Raw genomic sequence first — 13,903 nt, 5'->3', positions numbered from 1 at the left:
TGATGTGGCACAGGTCAGTAGTGCATGTGATTCAGGACTGGGCATTTCGCAGGCAGAATTTTGTAGGCTGCTTGAAGGTAAGTGGCTGAAGGTGGCATGCTTCTGAGACTTCGGATGCTGCCCATAACTCGACTGTGCTTGCATACGCCTGGAGTGAGGAATGTGTCTTGCTCCTAGGGCGCAAGTGGGGTCTTACTGGGGTTATTTTTTCTGAAGAGCCCTGTGGTTACAACTTCTAACCGAGAACTTTCCTCCCTTCCTCTCCCCTCAACATCTAAACTGAGATCAGAACAGTAAATTCACTCCTGGGTGCTGCTCAGTGTGCTACTCTCCTACAGGGCACTTCGTGTCCCCGTTCAGCCTCTCACCCTTTTGTGTCACGGGTTCTCAGGCTATATGATCTTTGAGGCTGGCACGTGTTTATTATCTTCTGTCTTGATTCATTAAAACTTTTTAAATCTATGTAAAATTCCTTATATAAAACAAGGCCAAAGCACCTTCTCTTTCTTTACTGAGGTAATAGATTACCTATAGCCATAAATCGGAATTAGCATTTCTTCGAAGAGACACTGTTCACCCTGCCAAGAGGAACTATCTGAGGCAGGAATTACTGGATGGAGATTTCTGGCTAGTGAAAATAGAGGAACACAACAACCTTTTCTCATCTCACAATCTGTCTGCTTGAGGGAAGTAAACCTTATTTTAAATATGGATAGTTTTTCAGTGACGCTTCTTTTTGTGCGGTAATGTCTACTCATTACATACTATTAGGCTGCCTAATGCTTGTCAGAAGCACAGTGGGGAAGTTCAAGCCTCTCTATTGATGAAGCTTTCATTTGAAAGCTTCAGGTGCATCCCAGAGCCCAACCGATTGAGAAGTCCTGTATAGAGCCTCACTGTTTTCTTCAGTGCAGGAGCTGGATTTATCTGTGTCAGTGCTATTAGCACTAACAAACCTGCATGGAGCTATGAAGTTGTTGTTCCCCACCACTGAATGCTTGTTGCTACCACACAGAGCATGACGCTAATGTGGGAACGCAAGGAGGGGCAGTGAGATGAGGTTACACTTTGGATTAGGCACCAGATGTAAACTGCTAAATAAGCATATAACACTGGGATGCTGCACTGAGACTGAGATGATGTAGGTTGGAATCCTGTCGTTAATCTGGACAAGTCTTGATGTCCCTTCCCAGCTCTCATTAGCTCATCTGACTTTTCTTGTCGTGTGTGGTCTGGACACAGCTGGGTCCCAACTGTTGAGAACATTAGTAAAACACTGCACTGTGTGAAGGGAGTTTTCTCACTTACAACCTCTTAGTAGGCTGACCTGGGGTATAGCCACTTGTATTCTTCTGCTGTGCCCATGACTCACCTGTTCTAGGCTCTCCTTGCAAAAAAGTTGACTGCAACAATTTTATTTTTAAATAAAACCTCAGATACTCCTTCGTGTTTTGAGTTGATTTTACAGATGTGGAAATTGAGCAAAGCCTGGCCAGTCAGCTTGCTTGTGGTTGTACAAGAAGTCTGGAACAAAAATAGGAAGTGAACATAGTTTTGCTGACTTCTTATTATTCTGTGATATTTGCATTCCTGTGTCTTAACCACATTCGTCAAGAACTTAACTAGGCTTCAGAGTTAAAAGGTATCAGTGGTTTTCCACTGCCTGTTTGCTGGCCGTACTGCTTTCCCTCCTGTCGCTCAGTTCCTTTTCTACCTCTGTCTTTGGGTGAGGAGCTGCAAATTTGTGTGCTTGGATTTCTACTCCTGGTCTTGATTTGGCCTTACCTGAGGTCATGGCTGCTGCTGGTCTTCCCATCTGGGATCCCTGCAAGCTGGTGTCCTTTGCTGCTAAATAATCTGAAAGTTAGTATTTATCAGTGGTAAATACTCTGGCTGAGTATATGCAGATGTTAGAACACAATTAAAAGTAAAACGCACTTATGCTTCTTATAAACTCTACCCTGGTAGCACCTCTGGGTTCTTCAGTTCCCAGTAGAACACTGAATTATGTAATACTGATTCATCATATAATCTGCAAACAAACACGTTTTTTCTTCCTAAAGCATCAAGTTTCTATTTGTTTGGATATACAAGGGAAAAGGAAGGACTTTTACGCAATAAATCCTGCAATCCATACTAATTCCTTTCTGGTATGTTTATCTACGTGTGTGAATCCATCCTGCAGTAGGTATTATAGCATCTACGTGAACACACAGGCAACAAAGCAGCCAAGGAGGGAGTCTTTCCACCAGGAGCCTTATTTAGGCTGCTGGTTGCAGCAGCAGAGAAGTCATGCTGGGAGCTGAGAAATCCTCGGGTGCGGCCCGTTACCGCCGACGGCCTCGCGGGGGTGGTCGCGGGGGCGGCTGCTCGAGCCCCCGCGCCGCGCCCGCGCCCGCGCCCGCGCCCGCGCTGCCCCGCAGCGCCGCCCCGCGGCGGGCAGCGGCTGCCCCGCGGCGCCGGCTGACGACAGCGGAAGCCCCGCGCAGGGGCCGGGCGGGGGCGGCGCTGCCCCGCCCGCCCGCGGCGGTGCCCTGCGCGCTGCCGAGGCGGCCCCGCACCGCACAGCGCAGCGCAGCCCGCATGGGGCGGCCGCCGCCGGGCGCCGCGCCGCTGTGAGGGAGCGAGCGAGCGGGGCCGGGCCGGGCCGGGCCGAGCCGGGCCGGGCCGGGCCGCGCCGCCGGCATGTCGGCGCCGTGCTGCGCCGGGCAGGTAGGGAGCGGGCCGCGGGGCGGGCGGCAGGTGCTGCCCGGCGCGGGGAGCTCGGCGGGCGGGCGGGCGCCGGAGCCGGAGCCGAGGAAGGGCGCGGTGCCTGGCGCAGCCCGGGCCGGGAGAGGGGCCGGCCCCCGCCTGGGCTGCCCGGCTGGCTCGCGCGGCGGCTCGGCCGGCGCCGAGCGCCTTGGGGGTGCCGCTTTCGTTGGTGCGCCGGGGCGGGGGGAGCGGGGAAGGGTCTGCCCGGGCCCCTCCGGACCGGGCTCGTCCGTGCGCCCGGCGGGGGTTGCGTTCCTGCCGGTGGCCTGTGGCCAGACTGCACCCCCGCCCCGGCACTTCATCCCTGTGCTTCGTTTTCCCAGCTGTTTCTGCACCAGAAACCCCCTTGCCACCTGTCCTGTCTGCAGCAGACCAGCCAGAGAGCTTGTTTTTGCTGTTTTACATGTTTGAAGGCCTGAACAGTCCTAATATTTTTGGTGTTTCCTCACGGGTCACTCCGTCCACGCTCAGCTTGCAGTCACTCTCTTATTTTTGTGTGCACTGCCTGGAAAAAGCTCAGATCCTTCTTGAAGCGTGAAATCCCAGCCGCGATTTTTCTCAGCGGGCCGGGACAGCTCCCGTGCGCGCCCCACGCCGTGCTCCCCTGCGCGCTGCCCCGCACCTGCTCACGCACACGGCCGCAGGAGGCCACGGGCGGAGGCGTAGCCGCGCTCGCTGAGGCTCCGCTTGGAGGAGGAGGAGGAGGAGGAGGAGGAGGAGGAGGTGGTCTCCTGGCTGCTGCTTCCCGTGTATTTTGGCAGCATGTGAAACTGGGTTCGGAGCAGCGCGGTCCCGCTCCGCGGCAGCGTGGGGAAGGCGGCAGTGCCGTCGGCAGGCGCTGTTCGGCAGCGGCTCCCGAACTGCCCTGGGCTGAGGCTCGCAGGGGATCGTGCTGTTTTAGTGTGACCAAACTTTGAAGCATTTCAAAAATTACACGTTGCTCTCCCACGTAGTAGCATCTGTAGTAATGTTTCATTGATAGTGATACGTCACTTAAGTCTGGAAGTAAACTAAGCTCCATAGTGATGTTGGTGTCTAAGCAAAAGCCCTAAAGCGGATGCAGTCGTAAAGCCAAAATTATGCCCCAAAACTATGCAATACCCTGGGGCAGTGTGTTCTGCTGGCTCAAGCGTTAGTTTTTGAAGTAAGACTTATCCAGATATGGCACATTGCTGGAGTTATCTGCAGTAAGAGTTTACTGGTATGACCTATCTCTAGGCTAAGATAACTGGCATAAACTGTCTTTTAATAGTGTGCAATGGAACTTTTTTTTTTTTTTTTTAAGGAAGAATGATTTTTTTGTGTGTGTTCACAGGTAGATGAATCTCAACTCTTGATGGGGTGAGGTTGCTTGTTCAATGTGACTTCTAGTACTCAAGCAAACAGGATAGAAGTTCCTCTTTCTCTGTCAACCCACCTTCCTCGAATGGCTTTTAGGTAGTGTTAATCAAGCTAGAAAACCAAGAAAAAAAATGGCCTCTCTTTAATTCTTCTTCAGATGATGAAGTTAATCTTGCCTTCAGATATGGAGAAGATAACCTTGAGGAAGGATGAACTTTATACAATGAGTCCTCATCAATACTGGTGTTGTATACATTTTTTCCTAAAAAATTCTATTTTAACTGGTTTGGTATCCCATGATTTTTTTAGTATGAAGTACTTCTGCCCAGCACATCTCTGTCTTTCCTGATTTCTGTTGGTTTGCTTTGTGAGAGTTTGCTGAGAATTTTGGTATCGTCCCTGCGAGTTGTAAAAGTGCAGTTATACTTGGATGCCTGTGGCTGATACCAAAGTGGTGCTGTGAGCTAGTGACTTGGCTGTCCAATTTCCCATTTCTTAATGCCAGCAAATTTTCCTGGTGAGAAGTAGATGAGTTATTATTTTTGGTTTGGGGTCAAACTGTGCTAAACATCCAGTCAATGATGGCTGGCTGAATAAACACATTCAGATTTCTCAGAATAAATTCTTGTTGTTAAAAAGATAACAGTGGCAAGCTGCCAGATTTCAGTGTACTTTGATTCTGCTGATTTTTGCACTTGAAAATTATTAAAAAATAGTCTTAATTAACATCACTATGCAACTTGTATCCTTGCCAAGTAGACCCTGGTATGTGGCCATTTATAAACTTTTGTTTCTGTAACTAGTTTGTGTCAGGCAATATCCAAACTTACTTCAAAGAGAAATGCAAATTTTAGGTTTCTCTGCTGTAACAAACTTGCTACATATTTTCTCTTTTTCTAATCTTTCTTTGGTAGACTCTATTTCAGAATGCAATGAGGGTATAGTCTGGTTTGGGCCTCCACAATAGGAGTTTGCTTTTGATTACATAAAAACATCTGCTTAAATTGACAGGAAACAGGATTTTACATTTGGCTTTTCTTCTGTAGTTATTCTCATGAGAATAAAGTTGAGATCATGGTTAAGAAAAGCAGCTGTTGAGGAAAATCTTTATTACAATGAACATTTTTTCCAGAGTTAAATAAATGTAATTTAAATATTTATCATGTAGGTTTTAGATGTGTTGTAGCTGGGTTGTTCACGAAGATGTGTTTTTCAGTTAGAACTGATAATTATTAACATCTAGAAACAGTCCAAAGCTAACTTTATAGGCCTGGCAAATCTTGAGTGCTTTCTTTAATACTGTTCAGCACTTAGAAATCATATCCCATGATCAATTCAGTAAGATGTGCCACAAATAGAACATCAAATTTTTATTTTTATACCCAGACCTCTAACTCCAAGAGTTTAAAGAAAGTGATAAAGCCTTACTTTTCCCTCCATCGGGCCCCGGTGCCAGCACTGGTGCTGGTGGCCTTTCCCAGCACCCGCTCGCCACGGCGCTCCTGAGGGCGGCCTTCCTGCGGCAGGGGGCTTGGGTGGTTGCACCTCACCAAGTGATAAGTCATGGATTTTAGCCACTGTCACAGCTGTCTTTCCACACCCCTCTGCCCCCCCCACACCTCTATCAGTCCTAATTTAAGATGAAACTAGTTATCTGAGATCTGCTTTGGAATATTACCCTGTCCTAAAGGGCTCTTAAATACACTTAGGAAAGAGCCTTTTTTCCAGTTTGCAAAAATGTAGAGGTTTTATTTTGCAACAAATGGTTGTCTGAGCAGTTGAATTAGTGAAGCTTGGTTTTCTACAGCTTTATCTACTGAGGTTGATATCTTAAGTTGATTCTTTTTCTAATAGTGACCTTCTGTTGCAGCTTTTTCTTTGTTTGGGGTTAAGAGATCGTTTTCCTCTGCTGACCCGCTTGCCTCTTTTCATAGAAATTGTAAGAACTTAATATTTTTGAGACCCCCATCTCTTTATCATATTTGGAAAAAAATTGCTGATGCATTCACAAACAGCTGGAAAGGGAGGTGAAAGCAACTGGCCGACAGTGAGATCACTTAAGTGCTGCATCATTTGGCAGTTGCTCTGTTAGGCTGATTTCTAAGTAATCTTTCCTCTGGGGAGGCACAAGAGGCAGAAGATACTTTTCTCGTGCCTGTTGATGTTTAAGTTTTCAGCGTTCACCTCTTACGTCCCGCAGTGATCGTCGCTTGGTTGCGTTGTGGTTTTACAGAGCTGGCCGAAGTACCTTTCGCTCCACGGCTGCAGAGTGAAGACAGTGTAAGGACGGGACCCTTACCTTTAAGGGCAAGGGATTACTTCCTTGGGAGTGGATTAAAATCCTGTTGCTGCTTTTTTTGCACATGGAGGTGTTCTAGGGTGGCCTTTTTCATGGCTGAGGCTCGCAGTAGAAAGCGTACACTCGTAGCTGCCAGTGCAAGATGTGCTCGTGCAAGGGGAGTAATCCGACAAGAGCACCAGCTGCGGCTGCAGCATGAGCTGCAGCGCTCGTCTGGGGCTGGTGGCTTCTGTTGTCCAAAACGCACCCTCGGGTCAAACCGTGTTCTCAGCAGAGCCCTGGGGAGACGCTTCGACTTCAGGTTACTTCCAAGGATCTTCCCCTACCTGAATTAATGACACTTCTGTTTCTTTCTCAGCTTTGTGGGGCTGTAATAGTTTGACATGTAGGAAGCCAGGCACTTAACATTTTGGGGACCTGATGGACCATTCTGACTGCTTAGTTTGACCTCCTGCGTTGTTCGGGTCATCCAAGGAACAGTCTTCAGCGCTAACATTGAGAGTATCCTTGTTTTTTAAGGATATCCTTGAATTGAGTGCTTTCTTAGGAACTCGACCTCTTTCATGTAGGCGCCTTCATTTCAAATAAAATCATTGGATCTCTGCTGTTTTGAATGCATGCTATTGCGTCTCTTCTCCCGACAGATTTAAAACCTTTTCCTGTTTGAAGTGCTGTGCTACCGTGTAAGGTTATCGGAGTGACAGAGCCGGCAAGTGCTTTCAGGGCTGTACTGTTTGCTGGACATTTGGTGTGGGAAGTTGGCTCTGTGTTTGTTTTGAAGAGAGTCCCGACACACCTAGTAATCTTGTTATCAACGTAGTTGGTCGTAATTATGCTGTAATTGATCTTTGAGGTTAGTAATCCTCAGATTTTTAAATATATAAAAGAATTCACAGTCTGAAAATGGAAAGTTTTACGTTTCTCTTTCTGCCCAGTAAAACTGATCCAAAATATATCATCTGGTAAACTAAATTTTAACAGGATCTGTTGTTAACTTTGTCTGAAAAGACCTAGCTTGCATGTTTTTCCCTTTTTTATTACGGTTTGACAGAATTGTGTTTCAGAAATATTATTCAAGATATTTCTTAAGTAGTCTCTGTAATGCTATTTAGCAATTCTGAACAGAAAAATAAGCAACAGGAAGCCATAAAGAGGTTTCATTTTTGAGTCTATCAGGCTGGAAATGTGTGTGATGTTGGCTGTGCTGACACTGGAAGGTCTTTAGCAAAGCTCTGGGCCATTAGAGGGTTTTGTTTGAATATGATATGGCAAGAAATAGTAACAACCTTTCATTCCAGTTTGTTGGCTTTGTCAATTTGTAGGAAGGTGTTAATATCTTTTCTCCCCCTGAAGTCTGCTTGAACTTGGTACCAAAAATAACTTTTAAAGACAAAACCTCTTTGCAGAATGGCTTAGAGCTGTCAGTTTATTCAAAACTGAAGTGACTGTTCCAGCTGCATGATTTTAAATCGGTATATATGGAGATTTTTGTTTTAACTGCTTCCTCACTCGTATGTTTTATGGATTTAAGTAATTATCTCCCTTTAACACCATATTCTAGGTTCTTTCCATCCCTGGTGATGCACCGTGTTGCTTTGTTATATCATTCTGCCTCTAGAGTGCTCATCTTGAACATCAGAGCTTAAACTGGAGAAAATCTGCTCTTTGGACGGAAGTGATGGCCTTAAATTGTCAGACTTTGCTACTGCTGGTTTGTCTTTCATCTGCCAGTTGCTCTACTTAGTAGCTCCTTTGCCGTAAAGGGCAGAGATGTGGCTGCAATATTAGCTGCAGATAAGAAAATCATAAACTATGAAATGACAGGACAGCAGACAGGAACCTGGAGCTGCAGGAGGAAGTGTCTTATAGCCTTCAAATGAGAGAATTGGGCTGAACAGTTTGAGCTCCTTGCTTGATGATTAAGGAGAAAACACCAGGTATTTAAAAGGCTGAGTTAGCAAGGACAGCCTCAGCAAGAACCACTGTCTGAAAACTGCAGCACACAAATTTCAAAGGATTTTTTTTGGGGGGGGGGAAGGGGGGGATTTTCTCGTTTGTTTGTTTTTTTGCTAATTTTAGTGATAAATATAATTAACTGCTAGGAAGGACAAATTGACCATTTCATACTGCTGTCAAATGTGGACAGTCTGTACTGAGCCTAATGACTGGAGAGTAGCTGTTCTGCTGGGAACGGGGTGATGTGAACGGGGTCGGTATCAGACTAAATAATTGTCTTGAAGTTTCCAAAACCATCAAGAGAGGAGCACTCTTTAATTTACAAATTTCAGTGATGTGCTTTGTTTTTTCTAATGCTGAGCTGAGTCACCACTTAGTAATGTCTGATCCTCATCCTCAGTTCAGTCAAGGGCTGAATTTCTGCTCTGCAGAGTTTGACAGTAGCTTGCCCGTGTTTTCGCTCGCCATGTAGCTGTCCTAGGAGCTACTTTCTTGTTTAGGTTTTGAACTACTTCCTATATGACGGTTCTGCCCCGCTGTGCCAGACACAAATCTTTCATGTTAGAAATTCAACTTAAAGCACACTAGCCTCGCTGGAAAGGAGTGTTCAAGCAGTGTTTGTGCTGGTGTGACTTTTCTCTGAAGTCAGTTTTAATTTTTCACGGTTCACACCGTGTGAAGTGTACTCCCCAAAACAGGTTACCAGTTAATTTACTGGTATGCTGGTCACACAATCTCTTGGCTTAGGCCAAGTGATCAGTCTGAATATTAAAGAAAGAAGCATTGAAAAGCCAGCTAAGATGGATAAAAGACAAAATAAAGCTTCTTTGGTGAATTTAGTTACTTCCCAGGGACAAGCAAGCCACTCTGCGGTCACGCAGCCGACTGAAGAAGGTTTTGCACAGCCTCTCCGCATAGCAGCGGAGGCGTCAGCAGCAGCCTGATCCCAGGTCCCAGCCCCGGGCGCCCTTGGGCACCTCTCGTTCCTGTGAAGCAGCGCACTAACAGGGTAGTTTGCTTGTTTGATGTTCCTTCCCAAAATAAAAGGTCCAAGTGCCGGAGCGTAACCGCTTCTGGCCATCAGCAGCGTGGGGCCCGCTGCTTTGCTCTGTCAGTCTGCTTTGATGCTTCCGGTGGCTGTGAGAGTTGTTTGGCCGTTTCTGATAAACTTTGCTGTTAACACATCCCTCACCACATTATTTGCAAACCTTATGGCCTGGCTAATGCTGGTAGTCAAGTAATCAAACAATTCATGAAAAACTTAAGCCCTCGTGAACAGAAGCTTCAGCAAGGCGCATTCCTTTGCTTTGTGAAGTGGCCGGAAGGCGTGTAGTCTTTCTGTCTACATTGTTGGGGCAGTAATTTAGGAGGAAAGAGAAGAAGCACTGTTAAGTCCTAATTTCATATAAGCAGGCACTTTTTAATCCTATTATTTGCTGTTCTTCTCTTTGATTTTTACCATTTCTGCTGAAGTCTCCCAAAAGGAAGAATGCTTTGCTGTTGCAAGTTTGCTACTTTCCTATGGTTTGTATATGTTAAAAATACCATAGGCTATTTTGGGCAGCAATGCTGAAGCTCCTGTACTGAGATGCACTTTGTTTTAATGCACTTTCTTTTAATGGCTACACAAAATATTTTCAGTGACCCTTGAGATTTTTTTTGGAAATGTCTGTGGAAAATACCTTCCTAAAATGTCACTGTCTCTATAAAAGCAAATAAAAGCCTCTATAAAAAGGCAGTACGTATCCACTTTACACATCAGTCTTGCATGTAAATAATTAGGTGCATGCTTAACATTGCTGTCGTATCTAGTTCTGCTGATTTATCAACTTGGATCATAGACTTGCAAAAATTTACACTTGACAGGTGTTAAGTATATGGTGATGGACTGTTCATTATAGGAAAGGAGTAGCTCTCACACAAGGCGCTAAACCTGCTTTTACTCTGTTCTGTTAACCCACCTCACCTATTTTATTTTTAACCATAGGTGTTCCTCAAGTTGAAATAAGACAGGAATGTGCAAATATATCCAAGGCTACCTATACTTGGAAAAAGGGTTAGCCCTGACTAGGGCTGCTTTGTAGTCTCTATTGTACTGTTTCTAGCTTTTGGTCTTCACTGTGTGGATATAAAATGACCTTCGCCCTGGTCTGACAGGGACCTTCTGCACTCTTCTCAAATGAAACAACAGAAAAATACCATTGGAAGGTGTCTGTTCAGAGGAGGTGGAATAGTTGGGTCAAAGCGCATAGGACTGACCTGTGCTGTCCCCTCGGTTGAAATGGTTGAAGTAGTTCTGTCATTGCATAGCAAACATCAAGCAACTGAGAAGGACTGTTCATCTTCCTTTCCTCTTTTTTTTTTTTTTTTTTTTTAACACAGCTGATTTATTTGGTTACCCCCAGCAGCAGAAACAGCTCTTATAGAAGTGCTAGTGAAATGCTTATGCAAGGGTAGAGTGCAAGACTGGCAGAGGAGAAGGGTTGTGGGAGAGCCAGTAGCTCAAAAGCCAATCTGCCACCAAAAGAAATGGCTGTGAAACTGTACATTGAATACATTGAATAAGTATTAAAAAAAAAAAAGTTTCCACTGCTGCTTTCCACAGCCAGTACTGTGAAGCCAATGTGTCAAATCAAACATTATCGAGCCAACTCAAATCACTGAACTCTCTGCGAGTATATTGGATGCTCAAATTTCAGAATTTCAAATATGCTGTCATTGCACACTCTTTGAGCTTCTAAAGGGTAGCAGTGAGCGGAGCAGGTAACCAGGCCTGACTGCCTTCAGTAGATTAGCACGGCAGAGGAGGTGTATTTGTGGAAAGCACAAATATTTTTGTATTCTGTGTAATTACTGCCCATAAACAAAGAGGACGTGTAAGACTGGAGAGGGAATTGGGATGGCCATAACATGCTTGTGCTTACCGCTAACTTGCGGGAATCTTTGGACTAGAAAGAGTTTAAGCCAGAATCTCTTGCAGATGTGACAAACTTCTGCCAGAGCAGCCTGACTTTCTTCTGCTGAGGTGCTGGGCTCCTGGGAACCCAGAACTCCCAGGGATTGCATTTTGGGATGGAGAGCTCGGCTTCTGGCTCTGTAGATGTGGACCAAGTTTCTCAAGGCCTGCCTGTTGAAGTTTTTGGTCTTGGGTTCTGTTTGTTTGTTTTTGGGGTTTTTTTGTTTGTTTTTTGTTTGTTTGTTTTGTTTTGTTCTGAAAATGATGAAGCACATCTTGTTCTTCAGGACTCATCCTTTGGAGGAGCTTTTGTTGCTCTAAAATAGGATGAGAGTTATCGTTTGCTTTTTCACCAGAATTTGTGCTGAGAGGTTTCAGCTTTTGACTAGGTCTGGCAAAAATGAGTGTTCAGAGAAATCAGAGATGATCCACGACTATGTTTCCCCTGCAGATTTCATAGAATCATAGAATCAGTAAGGTTGGAAGGGACCTCTGGAGATCATCTAGTCCAACCTCCCCGCTCAGCAGGGTCACTTGGAGTGTGGTAGACAGGGTTGCATCCAGGTGGCCCTTGAATATCCCCAGAGAAGGAGACTCCACAACCTCTCTGGGCAACCTGTTCCAGTGCTCTGTCACCCTCACAGTGAAGAAATTCCCCCTCACGTTCAGGTGGAACTTCCTGTGTTTCAGTTTCTGCCCACTGCCTCTTGTTCTGTCACATGGGACAGCTGAAAAGAGTTTGTCCCGTCCCCTTGACACCCTCCCTTCAGGTACTTGTACACATTGATAAGATCCCCCCTCAGTCTTCTCCTCCCCAGCTCTCGCAGCCGTTCCTCATAGGGCAGATGCTCCAGCCCTCTGATCATCTTCGTAGCCCTACGCTGGACTCTCTCCAGTAGCTCCATGTCTCTCTTGTAGTGGGGAGCCCAGAACTGGACACAGTACTTGAGATGTGGCATCACCAAGGCTGAGGAGAGGGGCAGGATCACCTCCCTCAACCTGCCGGCAACACTCTTCCTAATGCAGCCCAGGAGACCATTGGCCTTCTTGGCCACAAGGGCATGTTGGTGGCTCATGGTCAATCTGTCATCCACCAGCACTCCCAGGTCCTTCTCTGCAGAGCTGCTCTCCAGAAGGTTAGCCCTAGTCTGTACTGGTGCCTAGGGTTATTTTTCCCTAGGTGCAGGACTCTGCACTTGCCCTTGTTGAACCTCTTGAGGTTCCTCTCCGCCCAGCTCTCCAGCCTGTCCAGGTCTCTCTGAATGGCAGCACAGCCCTCAGGTGTATCAGCCGCTCCTCCCAGCTTGATATCATCAGCAAAATTTGTTTAATGATCAGCTAAATAACATGCAAAACGTTTGTGACACTGCTTGCTTCTTCACAGCCTTTTTTTTTTTTTTTTTAATGTGTTCAGAGATTTCTCAGTGGCTTGCACTTCTGCATCTATAGGTCCTGAGTTCCTGGGCAGGGCAGCTGATCTTGCAGTGGTGAGAAGAACGAAGTGAGATGAGCTGGGCCATTCCCATAGTAAGGCATGTGGCATTAGAGAGACTCCACAGCGTAGCTGCTTTTTAAGGCAACCTCGCTAACAGAGAATTTGCTGTGGGGGTGGCCTTGAGCTCTGTCATCCACAGGTAACATCTTTGAAACCTCTCAGACCAGGAATGTGCTGCCAGCATCTTACTTCTTGACACAGAGACCGTTTTCATTTACATTTGGATAACACCCATTTCATTGTGGTCCACTCTGGAATGTAGCTGCTCAGAGCCAGAGTTCAGGGGGGAAAAAAGGAATTCTTTTTAAAAGAGAGAGACTTGAGGCTGTCGCACGATAACCTAACCAACTTTCTAGCATTTCCATGGCTATTCAGAATACTTAAAGGAGTGCATCTGAAATAAGGTGGCTGCACTGGTATTTTTCACAAATATTGCCAGTTTACAGATTACCTAGCAGCTAGTAGAAGCTATCATTAAAGTCTCTCTAAATAATCTGGTATGAAGTATAAATGAGTTATGTTCTATTTAAGTATTGATTGCTTTAAATAGCAGCTCCAGACATCCAGGACTGGAATAGCAGACACGTTGCTGGACATGAATGAGGTTTCACTGGCAGAGCTGTGTAGCACCTGGCTTAGGAAATGTTGTTCTCCTCTCCCTCTTGCAAATGCCAAAGCTGCATATCTCTAATTCTTTAGTATAGTTTTTAACCTTATGGTGAACATAGTCAGCAGTTGAAGTTTATCCTGGATAGTCTGAATCTTTAAGTTGATACAGATCAAAAAGAGCTCCAGTACTGGTCTGATCATTCTTTTCTTCTTTTTCCTTCCATAATTCTTAAGTGGATGGTTTATACTTTTCTGATTCATTTTTGATTTGAAATCCTATTATTCCATTTGTTTGCTGAATCAGTAACTTGGTATAGCTTCATTATTTGTTTGTCTAGTAGTTGATGCTCTAAACGTTAACTTAATTTCAGTACATATCAAAGTTAAAATATCCGTTCAGCCCCCATTGCCTTCTGTTTCAGAAGTACCCTTGCACTATGTGTTTAAGCACGCAGTGCTTTTCATTCCAACTTCAGTGCCAGTGTGAGCTCTTTCT

General features: G+C 45.6%; 1 protein-coding gene across 2 annotated transcripts in view; it reads left to right on the top strand.

Annotated features, from left to right (window-relative positions):
* Positions 1 to 2,647: 2,647 nt before the first annotated feature.
* Positions 2,648 to 13,903, top strand: part of SERINC5 (serine incorporator 5) — a 51,358-nt gene continuing 40,102 nt past the window's right edge. For both annotated transcript variants that reach the window (XR_009961126.1, XM_062599168.1), the window contains exon 1: positions 2,648 to 2,712. Coding sequence is in view for 1 of the 2 variants with exons in the window: in XM_062599168.1 (XP_062455152.1) it covers positions 2,686 to 2,712 (27 nt within the window). In the remaining variant the exon portion in view is untranslated. The remainder of the gene's footprint in view (positions 2,713 to 13,903) is intronic.

This window comes from Rhea pennata, chromosome Z, assembly GCF_028389875.1.
Source record: "Rhea pennata isolate bPtePen1 chromosome Z, bPtePen1.pri, whole genome shotgun sequence".
Classification (NCBI taxonomy): domain Eukaryota; kingdom Metazoa; phylum Chordata; class Aves; order Rheiformes; family Rheidae; genus Rhea; species Rhea pennata.
This window is presented reverse-complemented; position numbering and strand designations above follow the sequence as displayed.